The 20993-nt window shown below is 35.2% G+C and overlaps 1 protein-coding gene across 5 annotated transcripts in view; it reads left to right on the top strand.

Annotated features, from left to right (window-relative positions):
* The window catches only part of PDS5B (PDS5 cohesin associated factor B), a 198488-nt gene that overhangs the window by 139915 nt on the left and 37580 nt on the right, over positions 1-20993 (top strand). For all 5 annotated transcript variants that reach the window (XM_030922200.1, XM_030922199.1, XM_030922201.1 and 2 more), the window contains exons 20-21: positions 12587-12710; positions 15668-15826. In XM_030922200.1, the coding sequence (XP_030778060.1) occupies positions 12587-12710; positions 15668-15826 (283 nt within the window). The remainder of the gene's footprint in view (positions 1-12586; positions 12711-15667; positions 15827-20993) is intronic.

Genomic DNA, 20993 nt, shown 5'->3' with positions numbered 1-20993 from the left:
CCACCGCGCCCGGCCTATAATTTATTATATAAGTAGGGAAAAGGGTACACAATAGATCATTTTTTGTTTTTTATAGATCCTGAAAGGGCTTCTGATTTTCTTTTTTTTTCGTTTTTTTTTTGAGATGGAGTCTCGCTCTGTTGCCCAGGCTGGAGTGGAGAGGCGTGATCTCGGTTTACTCCAAGCTCTGCCTCCTGGGTTCAGGCCATTCTCCTGCCTCAGCCTCCTGAGTAGCTGGGACTACAGGTGTTCACCACCATGCCCGGCTAATTTTTTGTATTTGTAGTAGAGATGGGGTTTCACTGTGTTAGCCAGGATGGTCTCGATCTCCTGATCTCGTGATCCGCCTGCCTTGGCCTCTCAAAGTACTGGGATTACGGGTGTGAGCCACTGCACCTGGCCAAAAAAAATCTGTCTGTTTCTAATTAAATCTAATAAGATAGGAATCAGTACCTTCATAACATAATTAATCTCTTTCAAACCAATACGCAGCATCATGTAGAACACCAGTAGCATTCCCAGTAAAAGCAGAACAAGATGAGAAGCCACACTATCTCTGCTGTTGTTTAACATTGTTTTGGAAGCATTAACTAGTGTAATTGTGTAAGAATATAAAATAAGAAATACAAGTGGGGAAAGGAAGAGGCTTTCATTTTTCTTGGAAAATCCAGGAGAATCAACCGAAAAACTACTCAAAATGGAGTAGCCAAAATAAGTATGTAAAAATCCAAAATTTTTCTTATATAACCAACAGTCATTTACATTATTATGGGAATAAACATCAGAAGACCTAGAAGTAAAGTATACAAGAAATTTGCAATGCTGTAATAATGGTTGATGGGGGGATATAATATTTAACAAATAAATTGGCCAGGAAAATTTAGGTTACCTAGTAAATAATTAGCAAGCAGTTTTGAAAGGAAAATAGACTGCTTACTTTGATTTTACATATATTCCAGAAGAATCAAAGACAAATTCTTGCATTATTTTAAGTGTATAGCGTGGATTTGCTTTAAGTATATAACATGGATTAATCAAAGTACTAGGTAACCACTATATTTTTATAACTTCCTTGTTTATAGAGGAAGGGATACTAATACCAAAGTGGTGAATGAAATATTGATGGATTGGATTATCATTATTATTACTATTATTATTTTGTTCAGAAAGAGTCTTGCTCTGTCACCCAGACTGGAGTGCAGTGGCTCAATCATGGCTCACTGCAGCCTCAACCTCCGGGGCTCAATCAGTCCCCCGACCTAAGCCTCCCAAGTAGTTGTGTCTACAGACACATGCCACCATGCATGTCTAAATTTTGTATTTTTTGTTGAGACAGGGTTTTGCCATGTTGCCCACTCTAGTCTTGATCTCCTGGGCTCAGGTGATCTGTCTAACTTGGCCTCCCAAAGTGTTGGGATTACAGGCATGAGCCACTGTGCCTGGCCTGGATTGTATTATTTCGTTAAAATTCATTTGTTGCAAAAGATATCTATGGGTTACCCCCCACCCCCAGCCCCTGCCCCACCATGTATGGTATGGTTCTAGGTGTACGGTACTGTTCTAGGTGTTGAGGATATTGTAATAAAGAGGACAGGCTAAGTCTCTGCTTTATGTTTTAGTGGGGGTGAGGAACCACTATTTAGCTAAAAGCCAAAATCATGAAATAAGTTGGAAACACAAATTATATGCTGGAGGACTATTTTCAGTAAATATTAGTTAGGAAAGGTTAATACCTGCAATGTATAAATGTATAAAGACTCTTTTTTTTTTCTTTTTGATACCGGGTTTTACTCTGTCTCCCAGGCTGGAGTGTAGTGGCATGATCTCTTGGCTCACTGCACCTCTGCCTCCCAGGTTCAAGCAATTTTTGTGCCTCAGCCACCCGAATAGCTGGGATTACAGGCATGTGCCACCACCCTTGGCAATTTTTTTTGTTTGTATTTTTAGTAGAGACCAGATTTTGCCATGTGGCCCTGGCTGGTTTTAATCTCCTGGCCTTAAGTGATCTGACCGCGTTGGCCTCCCAAAGTGTTGGGATTACAGACATGAGCCACCGTGCCCAGCTGCAATGTATTATATAAAGATTATTAATGAAGGAATAACAAATATAAGCCTCATAGAATACTAGCAAAGAGAACGAACAGGAAGTTTATGAGCAGGAAGTCCTGTCAGCCTTCCAAATCATGAAAAGATGCTTATGTAATCAAGGAAATACAAATAAAAGCAATTATGTGATGCAACCAGTGTTAGTTAGCATTCCAACAATGCTCTCTTGGGAGTATAAAATGATGCCATGCTTCTAGGTTTGTAACGTGGTAATATATGCAAACTTAAAATGTGTATAGTTTTTGACTCTGCACTTTCAGGAACTTATCCTAGAGATAATTAGAAAAGATGTGCACATAATCTATCATATAGTTCAGGGTTCAGAGAAACAAACTATACTAGGTATAAAGTCATGTACTGCGTAATGGTATGTTGGTTAATGATAGACCAGTTATATATGGTGGTCTTGTAAGATTATAATGGAACTGCACTATACAGCGATACAACTTTTATCTTTGATACCATATTTTTTCAGTACCTTTTCTATGTTTAGATATACAAATATTTACCACTGTGTTATAATTGCATATAGTATTCAGTACAGTAACATGTTGTACAAGTTTGTAGTCGAGGAGCAATAGGTCTTACCATATAGACTAGGTGTGTAGTGGGCTATACCATCTAGGTTTATGTAAGTATACTCTATGATGTTCTCACAACAATGAAATCATCCAGTGATGCGTTTCTCAGAATGTATCCCTATTGTTAAGTGAGGCATGACTGTATTTTAAACAAATTAATACAGATGTTTAAAGGACAAAAGAGAAAAAAGTTGCATTGGTAATCCAGAGATACAAATTGGTGGAAGCAGCTAGTACCTCTAGAGCTGGTGGGATAATTGGGAAGAAGTAGTGTTAAGAGGTGGAGGAGCCCTGCCAGTTTCACCCAACACACTGCCAAAGTATGGTATGGCCTGGCTGTTGCTGGGGAGCAGTGAAACTACTGCTCAGAATGCCTTAAGAAGCTCTAGTGCCTTGTAGTGGAAGAAATTAATAGGAAACCAGCTCTTTGCAGATTTACAGCTTCAGGATCTCTGAGCAGATTATGAAAGGGTAGGTTTAAAGCTCAGAGACAGTATGTAAACAACCAGCACAGGGATATTCATGGTATTGTTGTGAAGGTGTTTTTAAAATTTTTTAAATCTAAAATGCTTATCACTATGAGATTAGTTTTGGTATAGCCATATACTATACATACACTAAGAGCTATGTGACTGTTAAAAAGAATAGTGCTTAGCAATATTTGACAAATGAGGTTCTACACACATTGTTGGTTTAAAAAAATATGTTTCCAAGTACTATGTATTTTATATCCTCACTTATTAATGTCTGTATAATAATATGTCTAGAGAAATTTTAGGAGTGTTCACCAAAATGTTGACAGTATTGTTTCAGGGTAGTGAGATGCTGAGTTTTTTCTTCAGGGTTTTCATGTATTTTTCAGTTTGAATGTATTTTTCATTTTCTATATTGGTATGATTGTAATCAAGGAAAAAACTTGAAGGAAGAAAGTCAATTTAATGAGGGAATAAGAAATTCTTTTTAATAGGAAAAGCAGTGAGCATGGGTGGTTATTTATTTTCATTGACTTAGTACTGCAGAATTCTTAAGTTTTTTTTTTTTTGTTCATTGTTTCAGTTTGTTTTCTATTAAAATAACTGAGTATGTAAAACATTGGATGAGCTAAAATTTCACATAACTATCTTTAACAATCTCAGCTAAAGTTGCTGCTAGTGTGAACAGTAATTTTTCTCTTGATTATTGGGAAAGAGATTATAGGTGTTTGCATTATCAAATCTGATTTATGAGAAGATAGATCTTGTCTATGAAGTTTAGTTACTGAAGTAACCACAGAATAATAATCTTTTATTTCACAAAGAAACCACAAAACATAGACTAAAAGATTAGTGTTTTAGTTACACTATTTTTTTCTCCACGTTTTATTATTGAAAATTTCAAACATACACAGAAGTAGAGAGAGAACACAAATCCCCATGTATTCACCAACCAGCCTTAACAATGAATAAACTTACAGCCAGCTTTATTTTTTCTGTGCCTCCACACACTCCCTTGTTCCTCTTATATTTGAAGGCAAATCCCAGATATTGTCATTTCTTTTGTTTTTTTTTTTTTTTTGAGACGGAGTCTCGCTCTGTCACCCAAGCTGGAGTGCACTGGCCAGATCTCAGCTCTCTGCAAGCTCCGCCTCCAGGGTTCACGCCATTCTCCTGCCTCAGCCTCCCGAGTAGCTGGGACTACAGGCGCCCGCCACCTCGCCCAGCTAGTTTTTTGTATTTTTTAGTAGAGATGGGGTTTCACCGTGTTAGCCAGGATGGTCTCGATCTCCTGACCTCGTGGTCCGCCCGTCTCGGCCTCCCAAAGTGCTGGGATTACAGGCTTGAGCCACCGCGCCCGGCCTAGATATTGTCATTTCATCTATACATCTTTATCCCAAACACAGTTAACACTAATAACTTAATATCCAGTTGGTTTTCTCAAAAAATGTGTTGTTGTTGTTGTTGTTGTTGTTGTTGTTTGTGTCAGGGTCTCGCACTGTTGCCTAGGCTGGAGTGCAGTAGTGAGATCGTAGCTCACTGTGGCCTTGAAGTGACTGGGCTCACGTGACCCTCCCACCTCAGGCTCTTAGTAGTTGGAACCGCAGACACCACACCCGGCTACTTTTGTTTTTTTTTTTTTAAACTTTTTGTAGAGATAGAGTCTCTCATTATGTTGCCCAGACTGGTCTCAAATTCCTGGGCTCAAGCCATCCTTCCTCAAAAATGGTTTGTTTGATTCAGGATACAAGTAAGATTTATACATTGTGATTGGTTGCTGTGTCTTTTAAGTATCTTGTTTCTTGTGGGCTTTCTCTCCAGCTCTCACTCTGCTTGCAGTAGGAATCAGGTTGTTTCTCTTGAAGGGTTATCCATAGACTGATTTTTGCTAATTGTATCCCTTAGACATAATTTGATAGGTTCTTCTTTGTTGTTTGTTTTAATTTCTTGTGACAGGGTCTTGCTCTGTTGCCCAGGCTAGAGTGCGGTGGTGCGATCACAGCTGACTGCAGCCTCGACCTCCTGGTTCAAGCAATCCTCCCACCCAGCCTCATGAGTAGCTGGGACTACAGGCACATGTTACCATGCCTGCCTTAGTTTTGTCGGTTTGTAGAGACGGAGTTTCACCTTGTTACCCAGTCTGGTCTCAAACTCTTGGGCTCCAGCAATCTGTCCACCTCAGCCTTCCACAGTTCTGGGATTACAGGTGTGAGCCACTGTGCCTGGCCATATTTCTTTATTTTTTCTAAAATGGTGATTGAATCCAGAAACCTGATTGGATTCTGGTTCAACTTTTCTATTTTTACAGGACTATTTTATAAGATTGGTATGCTTTCCTGTCAGGAGGCTCATAATAGCTGGCCATCTCTCTATTTATGATGTTTGCAGCTGTTGATATTAGTAATCAGTCTTGATATTCTTATTGTCATTCTTCTTCACTTCCTAGCTGAATGCTTTTGTAAAAAGGAAATTCTTATTGATTCTTTGGTTTCCCAGTGTTATATTTGTTTAGGAAAGGCAGGATAAATGCTTGATTTTTTGAATGTAATATAGTAATATTCAAAATAAAGAGGACTAGTGTGCTCCAGAGGTGACCAATTGAGTGTTGTTTTTAAAAAAATCATAATGGGTTTACATGTATTTGTGTTTCAGTCAGTTATAGTGATCTCATGCTTTGATGCCCAGATTATCCTGTGTATAATCTTGGAAGCCTCTTCAAGTTAGTCCATGAATCCTTTGGAACAATCCCAGTAATCTCTGTAATTTCTTTGCTATCTTGTATGACAAGATATTCTAGGACCATCTTGTACTTGTTCTGCCCCAGACCTGGAATTGGCCAATTCTCCGAGGGGCTCTGGTTCCTTTTAATGGAAATGGTATTAAGAAATCACAACACAAGTCCTGTGGGTACTAATTGCTAATGTATAAATCATGACTCTATGATAATTCAGTAGACATAGCTTTTTTGAAAGATGAAATTCATGTTTGTTTATATCAATTCTTCCCGTTCAAATTTAGGATTACATGGTTTTTACTGAACTTCAATTTTACATTTGTATCTCTTTTTTTCCCTCATGGCACAGGATAATAACCCTGTAATATTACATAATAACTCAATTGCTATATCCCATAATACATCCATAGCAGTCTCATAATAGCAGGAGCACCACCAATATGATTCCTAAAAGTAGTTGTTTACTTTTTTAGCTAGTTCTCTTTTTTATTTGGTGTGTATCATATTAGAGATCTGCAGTCAAATTCCTGTTTTAAAGCTATTTGGAATAATTATTCTTTGCGTGGTTATGCTACCACATGAATACCCTTGTTCATTTGTTTCATTCTTTTTGAAAGGCTGCTCTTTTAAAATTTATTTTTTATTTATATGAAATGTTAAATGGCTTTAAAAATATCTAAAGGAAGCAAGATAAATTTCAGAAGTCTAGCATCTGTTCGTCAAACCTCTAACCTATTGCCTTTCTTCTCCATAGATTAAAAAAAAAAAGCCCCCTTCCATGCGCATAGCTGTCTGCATATGTATATGTATGCACATTTGATAAATGAGTAAGATAAACTATATACACTTTTCTTCACCTTTTTGCTCTTTAATGGCATGGACTGGCAGTTATTCCATTTAAATATAGAGAGGTCCCCATTTATTGTGTGGCTGTATCTTAATTTAACCAGTTCATTATTTATGGACATTGGGTTGTTTTCGGTATTACAGTCTTGCAGTGAGTAGCTTAGTATTTGCACCTTTTGTGTTTTTTGACAGTTATCTTTGGGAGCAGTTCTTAGAAATAGAAGAGTAAATGCATGTACAGTTTTGCTAGCTATTACTGTGTTCCTATCCATAATGGTTACACCACTTTGCATTCTCACTAGCAGTATATAAGAGCGTCTGCTTCCCTACAGCCTTGCCAATAAACAATGTTGTTATGAAATACGTCTCTTCCTAACTCTGGTCATCTTCCTTGTTCTGCAGGCTTTTGTGTCTGAGAATAGTGTAGCCATTTGTACTTTTCTTTGGTCCTAGTGTTTGTAAGGCATATGTTTTCCCGTTTTTTTTTTTTTTTTTTTTCTTTCCATTTTTAGTCTTCCTGGGACTTAATATTTAAAGTGAGTTTCTTGGCCGGCCATGGTGGCTCACTGTAAATATCAGTGCTTTGAGAATCTGAGGTGGGAGGATCACTTGAGCCGGGAGTTTCAGGCTGCAGTGAGCTATGATTGTACCACTGCATTCCAGCCTGGGCAATAGAACAAGACCCTTAAAAAAAAAAAAAGTTTATTTATTTTTAAATAAATGTCCTAGTTGTCTTTTTGTTGTTGTTTCCTTGTTTGCTTTTATTTTGGTTGTTTTGAATCCAATTTGACAAACTGTTTCAATGGGAGTGCTTAGAGCATTTACACTTACTGTAATTATTGATATGGTGGGGTCTAAATCTACCATCTTGATAGTTTTCCTCTTTTCTGTGTTCTTTATGTCTGCTTTTCTTGAGATTAATCAAGTATTATGATTTTATCTTTACTATTGGTTTATCTACATCCAATAGAATTATACTAATGTGTAAAAACTTTACAGCACTATACTTCCATGCCCATTTCCTCCAGTCTTTTAAGTTTTGTTGTCTTATGTTTTGTTTTTATATATGTTATAAACCCCATAATATGTTTTTGATATTTTTACTCTAGTGTATCTTAGATTAATAATGACAAATTTCTTTTACACACATAATAACCATTTCTGTCACTTTTCATTTGTTGGATGTCTATTCATATTTTCATCTGGTATCATTTTTCTTCTGGAAGAACTCTTTTTAATATTTCTTGTTGTATAGTTCTCTTCATAGTGAATTTTATAGTGAATTCTGCTTATAGTAAATTTTTTTGGTCTGAAAAAGTCTTTATTTTTCCCTCATTTTTAAAAGATAATTTTGCTTGGAATAGAATTTTAGATTGACAGTTACTTTCATTTAGTATTTAAAAGATGCCACTCAATTATCTTCTGGATTGAAAATTCTGATGAAAAGTGTTGTACCACTCCTTGTTTCTCTGTTTTTGCACTGCTTTTAAGATTTTTCTATTTTTCACTAATTTTTAACCATATGAATAATAACGTACCTTGAAATGGTTTATCTTTTTTCTGCTTTAGGTTTATTGAGATTCTTGGATCTCTAAGTTTATTTTAATCAGATTTGGAAAAAAATTGGCCATTATTACTTTGAATACTTTTTTTTTTCTATTCTCTCCATCTGCCTTCTTGTTTTCTGGGACTCCAATTACAAGTATTTTTGACTGCTTGATACTGTCTTATAGATCACAGCTGCTGTGTTACTATTTTTTTCCTGCCCTTTTTTCTCATTTTGATAGTTTCTATTGCTATGTCTTCAAGTTCACTGATACTTCTCTCTTGCAGTGTGTAATCTGCTTTTAATTCCATCAGTTTATTTTCCATTTCTATTGTATTTCTTATATTTAGTAATTCTATTTGTGTTCTTTTTATATATTTTTATATATATTTATATTTTGTATTTTTCATTTCTAGCACTGCGTTCCTGATTTACTCTACTTTCTTGAGTCTATGTAGCGTAGTGTTTTCTTGTAACAGCTGTTTTAATGTCTACCCTAATTCCATCACTTATGGTCATTTCTGGGTCTATTTCTATTGAGTACTTTTTCTCCTGTTTGTATATTATAAGGGCTTTCTAGTATGACTGGTAGGAATGAGTAATTACCCGCCTTGTTTGTGTTGAGGGAATTTTTTGTTCTGCTTTCCATGGTCCTTTTCCTGGTCTCAGGTAGTTTTTCCTCCTAACACGAGTGAGGATCATTATCCAACCAAAGACTCAGGGATAGCCTCTGCAGATTAGCAGAGCTCATGCTGCCTTTCCCTTTGTAACTCCTTCCTTTCTGGTATTGTGCTCTAGAAATCAGAGTTTCCTTGGCTTCCCTGAACTCTCATCTTTATCTCCTTCAACCCAGGCTCTATTTGGGTCACTTGTACTACAGCCTGGAAACTATTTAATACTTCCGTGCAATAAGCTGGGCAGGTGTAAAGCTCTTCTGGTTTGTTTCTCATTTATCAGGGATCACATTTCTCTGCTGCCTGTTCTCTAGTATCTGAAACCTTTAGCATATTTATCTCTTCTGGGCGTTTAAGGCAGGAGAGTAAATAGTCTTAGTTATACCATTGTAATCTGAAGCGGAAGTCTTCTTGTTAAAATTTTTTTAAAAATGTGTGAAGGTAAACAGTTTTTCATACATTTTAGGGTAATTTGTATGTCTTTTTAAAAACAGTTAAACTTTAAGTTCTGAGATACATGTGCAGAACTCTGAGATACATGTGGAGGTTTGTAACATAGGTATACATGTGCCATGATGGTTTGCTGCACCCATCAACCTGTCATCTAGGTTTTAAGCCCCACATGCATTAGATATTTGTCCTAATGCTCTCCCTCCTCTTGCCTCCGACCCCATGACAGTCCAATGTGTTCTCGTTGTTCAACTCCCACTTATGAGTGAGAACATGTGTTGTTCGGTTTTTTGTTCCTGTGTTAGTTTGCTGAGAATGATGGTTTCCAGCTTCATCCATGTCCCAGCAAAGGACATGAACTCATTCTTTTTTGTGGTTGCATAGTATTCCATGGTGTATATGTGCCACATTTTCTTTATCCAGTCTTTCAATGATGGGCATTTGGGTTGGTTCCAAGTCTTTGCTATTGTGAACAGTGCTGCAGTAAACATATGTGTGCACGTGTCTTTATAATAGAATGATTTATAATCCTTTGGGTATATACGCAGTAATGGGATTGCTGGGTCAAATTGGTATTTCTAGTTCCAGATCCTTGAGGAATCACCACACTGTCTTCCACAATGGTTGAATTAATTTATGCTCCCATCAACAATGTAAAAGCGTTCCTATTTCTCCACATCCTCTCCAACAGCATCTATTGTTTCCTGACTTTTTAATGATCGCAATTCTAACTGATGTGCGATGGTATCTTATTGTGGTTTTGATGTGCATTTCTCTAATGACCAGTGATGATGGGCTTTTTTTCATGTTTGTTGGCCACATAAATGTCTTCTTTTGAGAAGTGTCTGTTCATATCCTTCACCCACTTTTTGATGGAGTTGTTTTTTTCTTTGTAAATTTGTTTAAGTTCCTTGTAGATTCTGGATATTAGCCCTTTGTCAGATGGATAGAGTGCAAAAACTTTCTCCCATTCTGTAGGTTGCTGTTCACTCTGATGATAAGTTTCTTTTGCTGTGCAGAAGCTCTTTAGTTTAATTAGATCCCGTATGTCAATTTTGGATTTTGTTGCCATTGCTTTTGGTGTTTTAGTCATGAAGTCTTTGCCCATGCCTATGTCCTGAATGGTTTTACCTAGGTTTTCTTCTAGGGTTTTTATGGTTTTAGGTTTTCCATTTAAGTCTTTAATCCATCTTGAGTTAATTTTTGTGTAAGGTATAAGGAAGGAGTCAAGTTTCAGTTTTCTGCATATGGCTAGCCTGTTTTCCCAGCAACCTTTATTAAATAGGGAATCCTTTCCCCATTGCTTGTTTTTGTCAGGTTTGTCAAAGATCAGATGGTTGTAGATGTGTGGTGTTATTTCTGAGGCCTCTGTTCTGTTACATTGGTCTGTATATCTGTTTTGGTGCCAGTACCATGCTTTTTTGGTTACTGTAGCCTTGTAGTATAGTCTGAAGTCAGGTAGTGTGATGCCTCCAGCTTTGTTCTTTTGGCTTAGGATCGTCTTGGCTATCTGGGCTCTTTTTTGGTTCCATATGAAATTTAAAGTAGTTTTTTCTAGTTTTGTGAAGAAAGTCAGTGGTGGCTTGATGGGAATAGCATTGAATCTATAAATTATTTTGGGCAGTATGGCCATTTTCATGATACTGGTTCTTCCTATTCATGAGCATGGAATGTTTTTCCGTTTGTTTGTTTCGTCTTTTATTTCCTTGAGCAGTGGTGTGTTGTTCTCCTTGAAGAGGTCCTTCACGTCCCTTGTGAGTTGTATTCGTAGGCATTTTATTCTCTTTGTAGCAATTGTGAATGGGAGCTCACTCATGATTTGGCTCTCTTTTATTGGTGTATAGGAATGCTTGTGATTTTTGCACATTGATTTTGTATCCTGAGACTTTGTTGAAGTTGTTTCTCAGCTTAAGGAGTCTTTTGGCTGAGACGATGGGGTTTTCTAAATATACAATCGTGTCATCTGCAAAGAGTGACTATTTGACTTCCTGTTTTCCTGCTTGAATGCCCTTTCTTTCTTTCTCTTGCCTGATTGCCCTGGCCAGAACTTCCAATACCGTGTTGCATAGGAGTGGTGAGAAAGGGCATCCTTGTCTTGTGCCGGTTTGCAAAGGGAATGCTTCCAACTTTTGCCCACTCAGTATAATATTAAAGAACGTTTTACCTTTTTCTATCTAGCATGTTTTTCTGTGTTTTTGTTGGTCTTTTCATTCTCCATTTTTAGGCATTTACATGTTAGGAATATATTTCTTTTAATTATACTTCACCTTTAGTATCTTTTGTGAGACTCTACTCTTAGTGTGATAAGCACTGGGTTGGTATCAGGCAATGAGGAAGATATGGAAGTTTCTTTTGCCTTGAGATGTTTGTATAATAGTTTAACAGCTCCTTTATTCATTATTCATTTTAAATGTTTGAGTTATAAAATAATACGATGCATGAATGTTCTTCCAGGTGGCTGCATGACTTACTCAGTACCTCCCTCAGAACTCTGTTCACATGTTTCTTTATCAGAGATCTTCTGTTTAAAATTGTAATTCTCTTATACCTCCCTCCCTGTTTCCTATTTCTATCCTCCATCTTTAAAAAAATTTTTCTCTGTAGCAGTTCTCACAGTTTAACATAACATATATTTTGTTAATTTATCTTGTCCCTAAAATGCTAGTAGCATTAGGTTAAATATTGGAGCCTTTTAATAGTCCCTGTCATGTAATATTGCTTAATAAGCATTGTTTAATCAGATTTTCCTTTTTGTGGCTTCCTCTGGCACAAAATGAAAGGTGAATTGGAAGAGGCAGAGACTTGAGAAAGAAGAGATTGTCAATTTTGTACATGTGTAAGGTGGCAGAAGCTTAGTTGGAATGATAGCAGTAAGAATAAAAAGAGAAAGGCCTGTTGGGAGCAACATTAACGGGAGAGTGTGGGTCACCAGCCTTGTTAGTGTTTGCTTTTGGTAAATAAAAAGTAAAAAACACCACATTTGTATTTGGATTATGTTTTTAATATAAATATAAAGCAAAATCATAGGCCTTTGAAAGTGAGTTTGAGTAAATCTTGGTGCCTTTTTCTGTCCTTGTAAATCATTACTTAAAAATACAAATATTAAAGTATCTAGCAGAAGTCTTGTTGATTTTTCTGGTTTATTGTTTTTCTTTGATTTTTTTTTTTTTGTATAGAGCCTTGCTTCCTGTTCTACATCACAAATCTAAAAAAGGACCCCCCCGTCAAGCCAAATATGCCATTCATTGTATCCATGCGATATTTTCTAGTAAAGAGACCCAGTTTGCACAGATATTTGAGGTAATGAGAAAAAAATTTTCTTGTTTGTTTCATATGTCATAGTTACAAAACAAATATTGATGACTTAATGGAATGTTCCCATTTGGTGATGCATCATTTTGTAATATATTTTCAGAATTTGAATCAGTAAAATCAACATTGATAAGTGTTAAAATATGAAAATATCTCAGTATTCAAATGTTTAATGATAGATTCAGAAATCAAGCATTGTATGTTTTTGTACCTTGGTTTATATGTTTGTATTTGGAGACTATTTTTTGTTAACAGGTAGTTACATATAAAATCATAGTTACAGATAGTAGGTAACAGGTGATTATTCTCTCAATTTATAGGATCAAAAAATTTGAATTCTGTTTGAGAAACTATTGAAGTGTAAGGTTTTGTAAATCAGTACTAATTGTTAATATAAAGTAAGTTTATACTTTTATGACTGACCTAATTTTGTCAGATATAAAGTGTCTTTTCAGTATATATTTTATATTATTTTACCCACATTTTACCACGTTACTTTACTCAGGCATTGCAATTTTATTGCTGCCTATTGTAATTAGGACCTAATGCTAACATTACTATTGCAAATAAAAGCTAAGCAGAAAATTCATAAAATCCTACTTTGTAATTTTAGTTAAAGAGCCTTGAGTAAAGTCAAAACAATTTAGAAGTTATTCTGACGCTCCTTACCATAAGTACTTCGACTTAATATCTTTGTTTTAGAAACTCTTGTGGTACTTTTGTCATATTTTCATGTATTATATTAAAGACCTGAAGGAGAAGGTAAAGTAGTTTATCTTCCAAACACCATCTTTCCTTTAGATATCAGAAAGTTTAGTTTTTGTGTATTTGGGGATGGAGATATTTTCTGTAGTCTGTGTTTGTATATGAGAATGGTTTCAATAAATTGGTGTTAATTTATAGGAAAGTTTTTTTTTTTTTTTTTGGTTGCTCTCCTTTTCCTTTCAATGGTGATGAGATAAACACTGATAGAAGTTGAATTTCAGAGTAGTTTTGTTTTCATTTTGATATTGTATCTGCTGTTTTATCTTTACAAGAACCTCTGTAGTCCTCTTACTATGTAACATGTGGTTGGCTGGCTTCCTGAGAAAAGGTTTAATAGAAATATCTGGCATTTTTGAGGTTCCACTAATCTAGGGCCTGGCCATTAATTTTGTTTTTCAGAAATGATTTTGTTATGGAAAATTATCAAACTTATAGTAAGCTAATTGAAAAAACTACACTATGATATTTTTGTTTATAATATGAACAATAGGCTTGCAAGATGTGCAATGGAAGTACTGAGGGAAGTCTTGAATAGCGAGAAGTAGACTCCTTTAAATATATTTTTTGACTAAATGAAGCCTCATATTGCCCTAAGTTGTTGGGAAAGAACGGTTTTGTATTGCCTTTCAAGCCTACAATTCTTAGTGTTCTGTGTGGGAGAATAGAGCACCAGTTTTTCATTAAAATGTGGCATTAAAATGTCTAATAGAAAATACATTCACTTGCTTCAAAATCAGAAGGATGCAAAAAAGAATATACAGTGAAAAGTTCCCCCACCCATGTATCCCCAGCCACTTAGTTCCCTTCCCAGAGGCAGAGCCATTGTTACTAGTTTCTGAATGTACTTTTCCAGCGATATTTTACTCATATACAAGTAAGGGCATGTAAATATGCACATGCACACACATATTTTGTTTCCCCTTTCTCTCCTTATGCCAATGGCATATTTTAGTCACCCTTCTGATTTCAAAAACTAAAACACACACACACACACATTTTGTTTGTTTTGTTTTCTTTCTTTCTTCTTTTTTTTTTCCTGAGGTGGAGTTTTGCTTTGTCATCCAGGCTGGAGTACAGTGGCGTGATCTCTGCTCACTGCAACCTCCACCTTTCTTGTTCAAGTGATTTTCCTGCCTCAGCCTCCTGAGTAGCTGGGACTACAGGCATATGCCCCAAGCCTGGCTAATTTTTGTATTTTTAGTGGAGACGGGGTTCCACCATGTTGGAACTCCTGACCTCAGGTGATCCTCCTGCCTTGGCCTCCCAAAGTGCTGGAATTACAGGTGTGAGCCACTGCGCCCAGCCTTAACAATAGTTTATTTCTGATATCATTTTATGTGAGTATTTGAAGAGCTTCTTCATTCTTTTGTCATGGTAAAATGCATATTAATGGTTGGGTTTCCTATCAGAAAAGCAAAAATCATTTTATTTGTTACAGTGTTTAATATTTGATGCTATAATGAGGACCCCCAAATTCAAGTGACTAGATGTAGTAAAAGCTTATTTCTTGCTTCTGAAAAGCCCAGTGGGTATATGAATGACCCTCTCTAATCAGTGGCTTAGGGACACAGACTCATTCTGATTAGTGACTTCTCTTTAAATCCCACTGGATCCTTGCATCAAGCCAGCCAGAGAGTTCAGCCTGTGGAGAAGACACACTGCTCATACCTACCTCAGTGCATATGTGGCATACTTCATTTTACTCCCACTCCCTTGACCAGAACTCATTCATATATCCTCACCTAACTGCACAGGAAGCTACTAGTGGAGTCATCCCTATGCCCAGGAAATTGAAGTGGATATTGGTGAAGCCTAGCATCTCTAATAGTTTCGTGTGTATGGTAATAAACTATATGCTATGAAGTCCATGTTGAAATGTTTCTTTACCCTACCTCTAAACTGAATTGGGCAAAATTGAAAATGTTTGAACCTGATGCCTTCTGGACATAGATAACCTATAGAAGTCTAAATGTAATCTTGAGTTAATACTTATACTATGTATATTTATTGAAATTTTTGTAGTTTTTATAGTTTTCATAATTTGAATTACAAATAAATTTTTGTAATTTGAATTACAAATTACAAAAGTTGTACAATTTTGTAATTTGAAAATGAAATATGTAAACAGTTTATTTGCATATGTGTAGAGTTGAAATATATTTTCCTCCCCTCATTTTCAGCCTCTGCATAAGAGCCTAGATCCAAGCAACCTGGAACATCTCATAACACCATTGGTTACTATTGGTCATATTGCTCTCCTTGCACCTGATCAATTTGCTGCTCCTTTGAAATCTTTGGTAGCTACTTTCATTGTGAAAGATCTTCTCATGAATGATCGGGTAATTTATATTTTTTAGATTCATGTTCTTTGTAATGTTAACTTTTGGAATTTTGTTCAACAAGGAAAGAAGTGAAATGATATCAATAATACTTCCATTTAAGTGCCTTGATTTTAGGTTTTCCTATTTAACAAAAATAAGCCTTGTCTCCATTATGAGCAAAACCACATTGAAACATCTTTTTAGTTGAGAATAGGCTTATGACCTCAAATACATTCCTTGATAAATACAAAATATAACCTGATGCTCTCTATTTCAGATTTACAGGGGTTTAATTTTTGACAGGGCATCTATTTTTAAAAATATGCAGATTGGTAAACCAGCTCATAGTGTGGTTGTCACGATCATAGTTGTTCCTTTTTCTATATTAAGTTCTTTTCCCTACGTTGGTAGAGAATGAAAAAACATTGGGAGAGGAAATAATGGTTTTGTTAGTCTTCAGTTATTTTGTATCTGCTGTGACAGCATTGTACTAGGTTCTCTGGAGAATTAAAAGAAACATGAGATAAAGTTTCTACTCCCAAAAGTAAACATAATGTAAGTAGTGATATTTGGGTTAATCTGCCACCTGATTTTTTATTTTTAGTTTGTCCTGTCAGTTGTGTTCATTTTTCTCTTTTCTTATGTTTGATTAAATATTTTTATTTCATTTTACCAATCTGTTTTGCACTTTACTATTATTTTAGTAGTTTTCCTAAAAATTACAACATGGGCTTTTGACTTTAATAAGGCCGATGTCACCTGGTCTGCTTTGAACTTTCAGTATAGCACAAGGAACCTCAAAATACTTTAATCCCCTTTATTCCTTGGTGCTTTTTTGTGCTCTTGTTCACACAGTTCTATTACTGCTGTTATTTTATGCAGTTAATATTTATTTAGATTTGCTAACGTATTTTCTGCTTTTGTTTTTCATTCCTTTTTATGTAATGATTTTCTTTCTATCTAAAGAACTACTTTAGTACTTTTTTTTTAGTTTGGATTTCCATTAATGAATTTTGTCAGTTTTTGTTTGTCTGGAAAAATCTTTATTTTACCTTAATTTTTTAAAGGATGCTTTCTTTGGGTTAAGAATTCCAGACTGGCGTATTTTCCCCCATCAATGATTTGAATATATTATTCTATTTTCCATTTTCTTTTTTCTTGAGGTTTATTGACAGTCCTGTTCCTCTGAAGGTCTTCTGTCTTTTTGCTGAGAATGTTTGTGTCTTTTCTATTTTCCATTGGTTTCCAGTTCTACTATGATGTGTCTGGGTATACTTTCCTTTATAGTTATTGTACTTGGGGCTTATAGCTCTTCTTGTATGTATAGCTTAAAGTCTTTTACAAATTTTAAATTTTCAGGCATTATCTTTACATATATGATTTCTGTTTCATATTCTCTTTCCTTTCTTACTGCAGTTCTATTAACACACTTTAAACGTACATTTTTTTTTGCTGTGGTCTAGCTGTCTTGACACACTTTTTCTGTACTTTTCTACCAGCTTCCTCATGCTTCAGTTTTTGTTTTTTTCTGACCTGTCTTTGAGTTCACTCTCTTCAATTTTGTCTAATCGTATGTAAAGCTTATGCATTGAATTCTTAATTTCACATATATACACATATACTTCAGTTCTGCAATTCTGTAGTTTTTAAACATAGCTCTTTGTTTTGCTGCAGAATTTGCTTGTCATTAAATCCTTGAAAAATCTTAGTTATGTTGTTATGTTAAGGTTATATCTGTTAGGCTTATCATCTTGATCTCTTACAACTTTTGTCTGTTTTTTTCTCTAAATTTCTGGTCAAATTTTATCTTGTACATATGTTGCTTTTGATTGAGTGATAGACTTTTTGTATGAAAAGTTGAGATAACGTGAGGCTTCAGATGAGTTTATATTCTTCCAGAATTTTACTTTTGTTTCTATCAAGCAGTTAAGCCATCGTCAACATCACTTCCATCCAATGAAAATGAAAGTTTGGCTTCAGTTTTTCACAAGCTTATTTTTTTTTTTTCTGGTCACCTTATGTCTAGAGTGTATTTGTCTGGGATCCACCCAGAAGTCCAGATTGTTTAACAAGGACTTTACTTTTTAATGGGCTCAGGATTCTTAATCTTGTTCTTCCAGCTCTGTGACAGAAAAGCTTTGCTCAACTTCTCATCCCCCTTTCTTTCACTTTCAGAATCATGAATCGTCTATATGTGAAAAAACTAATCTCAATGCCAGACTCAAATCTTTTGCTTTCCCTCCTCATGTGAAACTTTGCCCTGCAAATTCTCACTGCTTTGGTAGTTGTCTGTTCCCTTCAAACTGATTTTTAAAAAATATTTTGTCTAGCCTTTCCATTTGTTTCAATATGAAAATTGGTTCAGAACGACCTAGTCACATCTTGTCAGAAATAGAACTGCTCACCATTTTTAATCCATTAATTTGTCTTGTTTTATTATATATTTGATATGTACAAAGGAATGTATATAACATTTGTATAACATGTTTCATAATACAGTGACCACCTATGAACTCTTAGTTCCTTAGAGTTCTTAGAGTTTTATTACTCTTCAATCCTTTCTATTTCCTCCCTGTTCCTAATATTTACTCTCTTGAATCTTGGGTTATTCTCTGACAACAACAAAATTTTCCACATACTTGTTCAGTTTTGCTTGTTCTTGAGGTTTCTAAGAATTATATCACACCCTGTATAGTCTTGGAGGATTTGCTTTTATCACTCCACATTTGTTTTTAGGAATAGTCTTTGTTACTAAATCTAACTGGTTCATTCATTTGTTACTCTATAATTTCACTGTGGAAAATATAATTTATTTGTTCTTCTGGTAGATTGCGGAATATGTCCATTTCTTTACTCTTGGAGAGTGCTGCTGTGAATGTTTCTCTTGAAGCCCCCTGCTACATATGAGCAAGAATTTCTCTAGGTTTTATTCCTATGAGTGAAGTTGATGAATCATAGTATATAGACATATTGAACTTTTCACTTTTTTCCAAATCATTTTCTATAATGTTTGTTAAAACTTATTTTTCTATTAAGAAATCTGGCAGTAATGTTATACTCTGTTGGTAGAAAATAATAGATACAGTATCTCATCTAATATAGCTCATTATAGTCCCAATATGCATTTCTGTGTTTACTAATTAAGTTTATATGTCTAGTCACCCTTCATGTTGCCTACTTTCTGAAATTCCCTTTTGATGTATTTTACCTTTTATTCCCCTTGGTGCTTTTTTCCCATAGGTAATCTTTACCTGCATTAATCTTTTATCTGGTACATGTTATAATATCATCATGAAATGTGTAAAACCTCATTTATGTGTGTCTTTTCACTCCTTTATTGTGTCCTTTGATCCTTTGAACAAAAGTTATTGCTTTTTTTTTCTTTTTGAGATGGAGTCTCACTCACCCATGCTGGAGTGCAGTGGTGCCATCTCGGCTCACTGCAACCTCCACTTCCCACATTCAATCCATTCTCCTGCCTCAGCCTCCCGAGTAGCTGGGACTACAGGCGCCCCCCACCATGCCCGCCTAGATTTTGTATTTTTAGTAGAGACGGGGTTTCACCATGTTGGCCAGACTGGTTTCGAACTCCTGAACTCACGTGATCCACCCAGTTCAGCCTCCCAAAGTGCTGGGATTATAGGCATGAGCCACCGTGCCTGGCCTGAACAAAAGTTATTTCTTTTAATGTAGCTGTATTTATCATTATTCTTTTGTAGTTAATACTTTTTACATCTTATTTAAGTAATCTTTTCCTACTCTAACGTTATGAAAATAGCCTCCCATATGTTCTTTAAAAAGTTTGAAGGTTTTCTTTTTTTACACACACAAAAATCAGTCCATCTGGAATTGATTTACTTGTTTTTTGTATGCTATGATATAAGGATTTCATTTTTGCTGCATCTTAGGGTTACCAAATTTCCTGGCACTGTTTATTAAATATCTTACCATCTCCTAGTAATCTGCAGTGCTACCACTCATGTCTCCTATAGAACCTCTGTTCTTTTCCATTGATTTGTTTGCCCTTCCACAAAATGTCTTTCCTTGAAGTCTTACAGTTTTCTCTTTATTACAGTTTTCTCTAAAAAGAAAAATTTCAAATTTCTGTCATACAACTTACGTTAGGCGCTAAATAAAGTTTTTAGGATTATGTTTTATGTTTATGATTGATGAGGTGAATTATTTGGTAGTTCTGATTTTATATCCATCTTTCTTGCTAAATTCTATTTTAATTATGTCAATTATAGAGAATGACAGCTTTATTTTCTAATCCTTGCATATTTTATTTCCGTATATTTACTTACATTTTAGGTATTTATCCTTTTTCATCCTAACTTATCAGTTTTTGAAAGAGGTGTATTCACATCTTCTGCTGTGATGAAGTTTTCAATCTTCTGCTTTTAATCATGTTTGTTCTGGCTTATTTTGTTATTCTGCTAGTTGTGTAAACGTTCGTGAATTTTATATTTTATTTGGTGTTGTAAGATAAAATATATCAGTATCCCATTTAAGTCCATATCCTCTTCAGTGCTTGTCATCTTGACTGGTATATTTTTCCATCCCATAATTTTCAGATTTCATATGTCATTTGTTTTTGTTGTATCTTTTGTGGCTTTATTATTTATAAATCTACCTGATAGTCTCTGTTGTTTCTCGTAGTATCTGATAGTTTCTTATTTATGTAAGGTTTTTGTTTTCATTTTTCTTTGTATTTGTAGTAGTTTATACTAATTTAGTTTTTTCTTGTAAATTAAATATTTTAGTGTTATCTTTGAGTAATTCTTTCAACATGGATTGTAATTTGGAAACTTTCTGTCTTGAATTCTAGTGTTCATTCTTCAATACTGTTTCTTGGATATTAGAATTCTGTGTTTCAAGTCACTTGAAAATTCAGAGCATCGTTTTTTTTGGCATCTGGTCTTGCAGCTGAGAAATCTGAAGTTTATTTTTTATTCGTTTTGGTAGCTTCTCTATGGAAACTTTTGGGATCTTGACATCCTTAGAAATTTCGTCACAGTGTGCCTAATGTGATTCCTTTTTCATTGTTTTTACTTCATACTTTGAAGGCACTTCTCAACGGAAGAAATGAGTCCTAAACTGTATGTGAATCTGTAGCTCTTTGTGTTTGGGGGAATTTGCCTTTTATATGTTAGGGCTACCTGTTTTGTTGCCAGAGGGTTACCTG

The sequence above is a fragment of the Rhinopithecus roxellana genome, chromosome 18, assembly GCF_007565055.1.
Source record: "Rhinopithecus roxellana isolate Shanxi Qingling chromosome 18, ASM756505v1, whole genome shotgun sequence".
Classification (NCBI taxonomy): Eukaryota; Metazoa; Chordata; class Mammalia; order Primates; family Cercopithecidae; genus Rhinopithecus; species Rhinopithecus roxellana.
The sequence above is the reverse complement of the archived record's forward strand: the minus strand, read 5'-3'. Positions and strand labels throughout refer to the sequence as shown.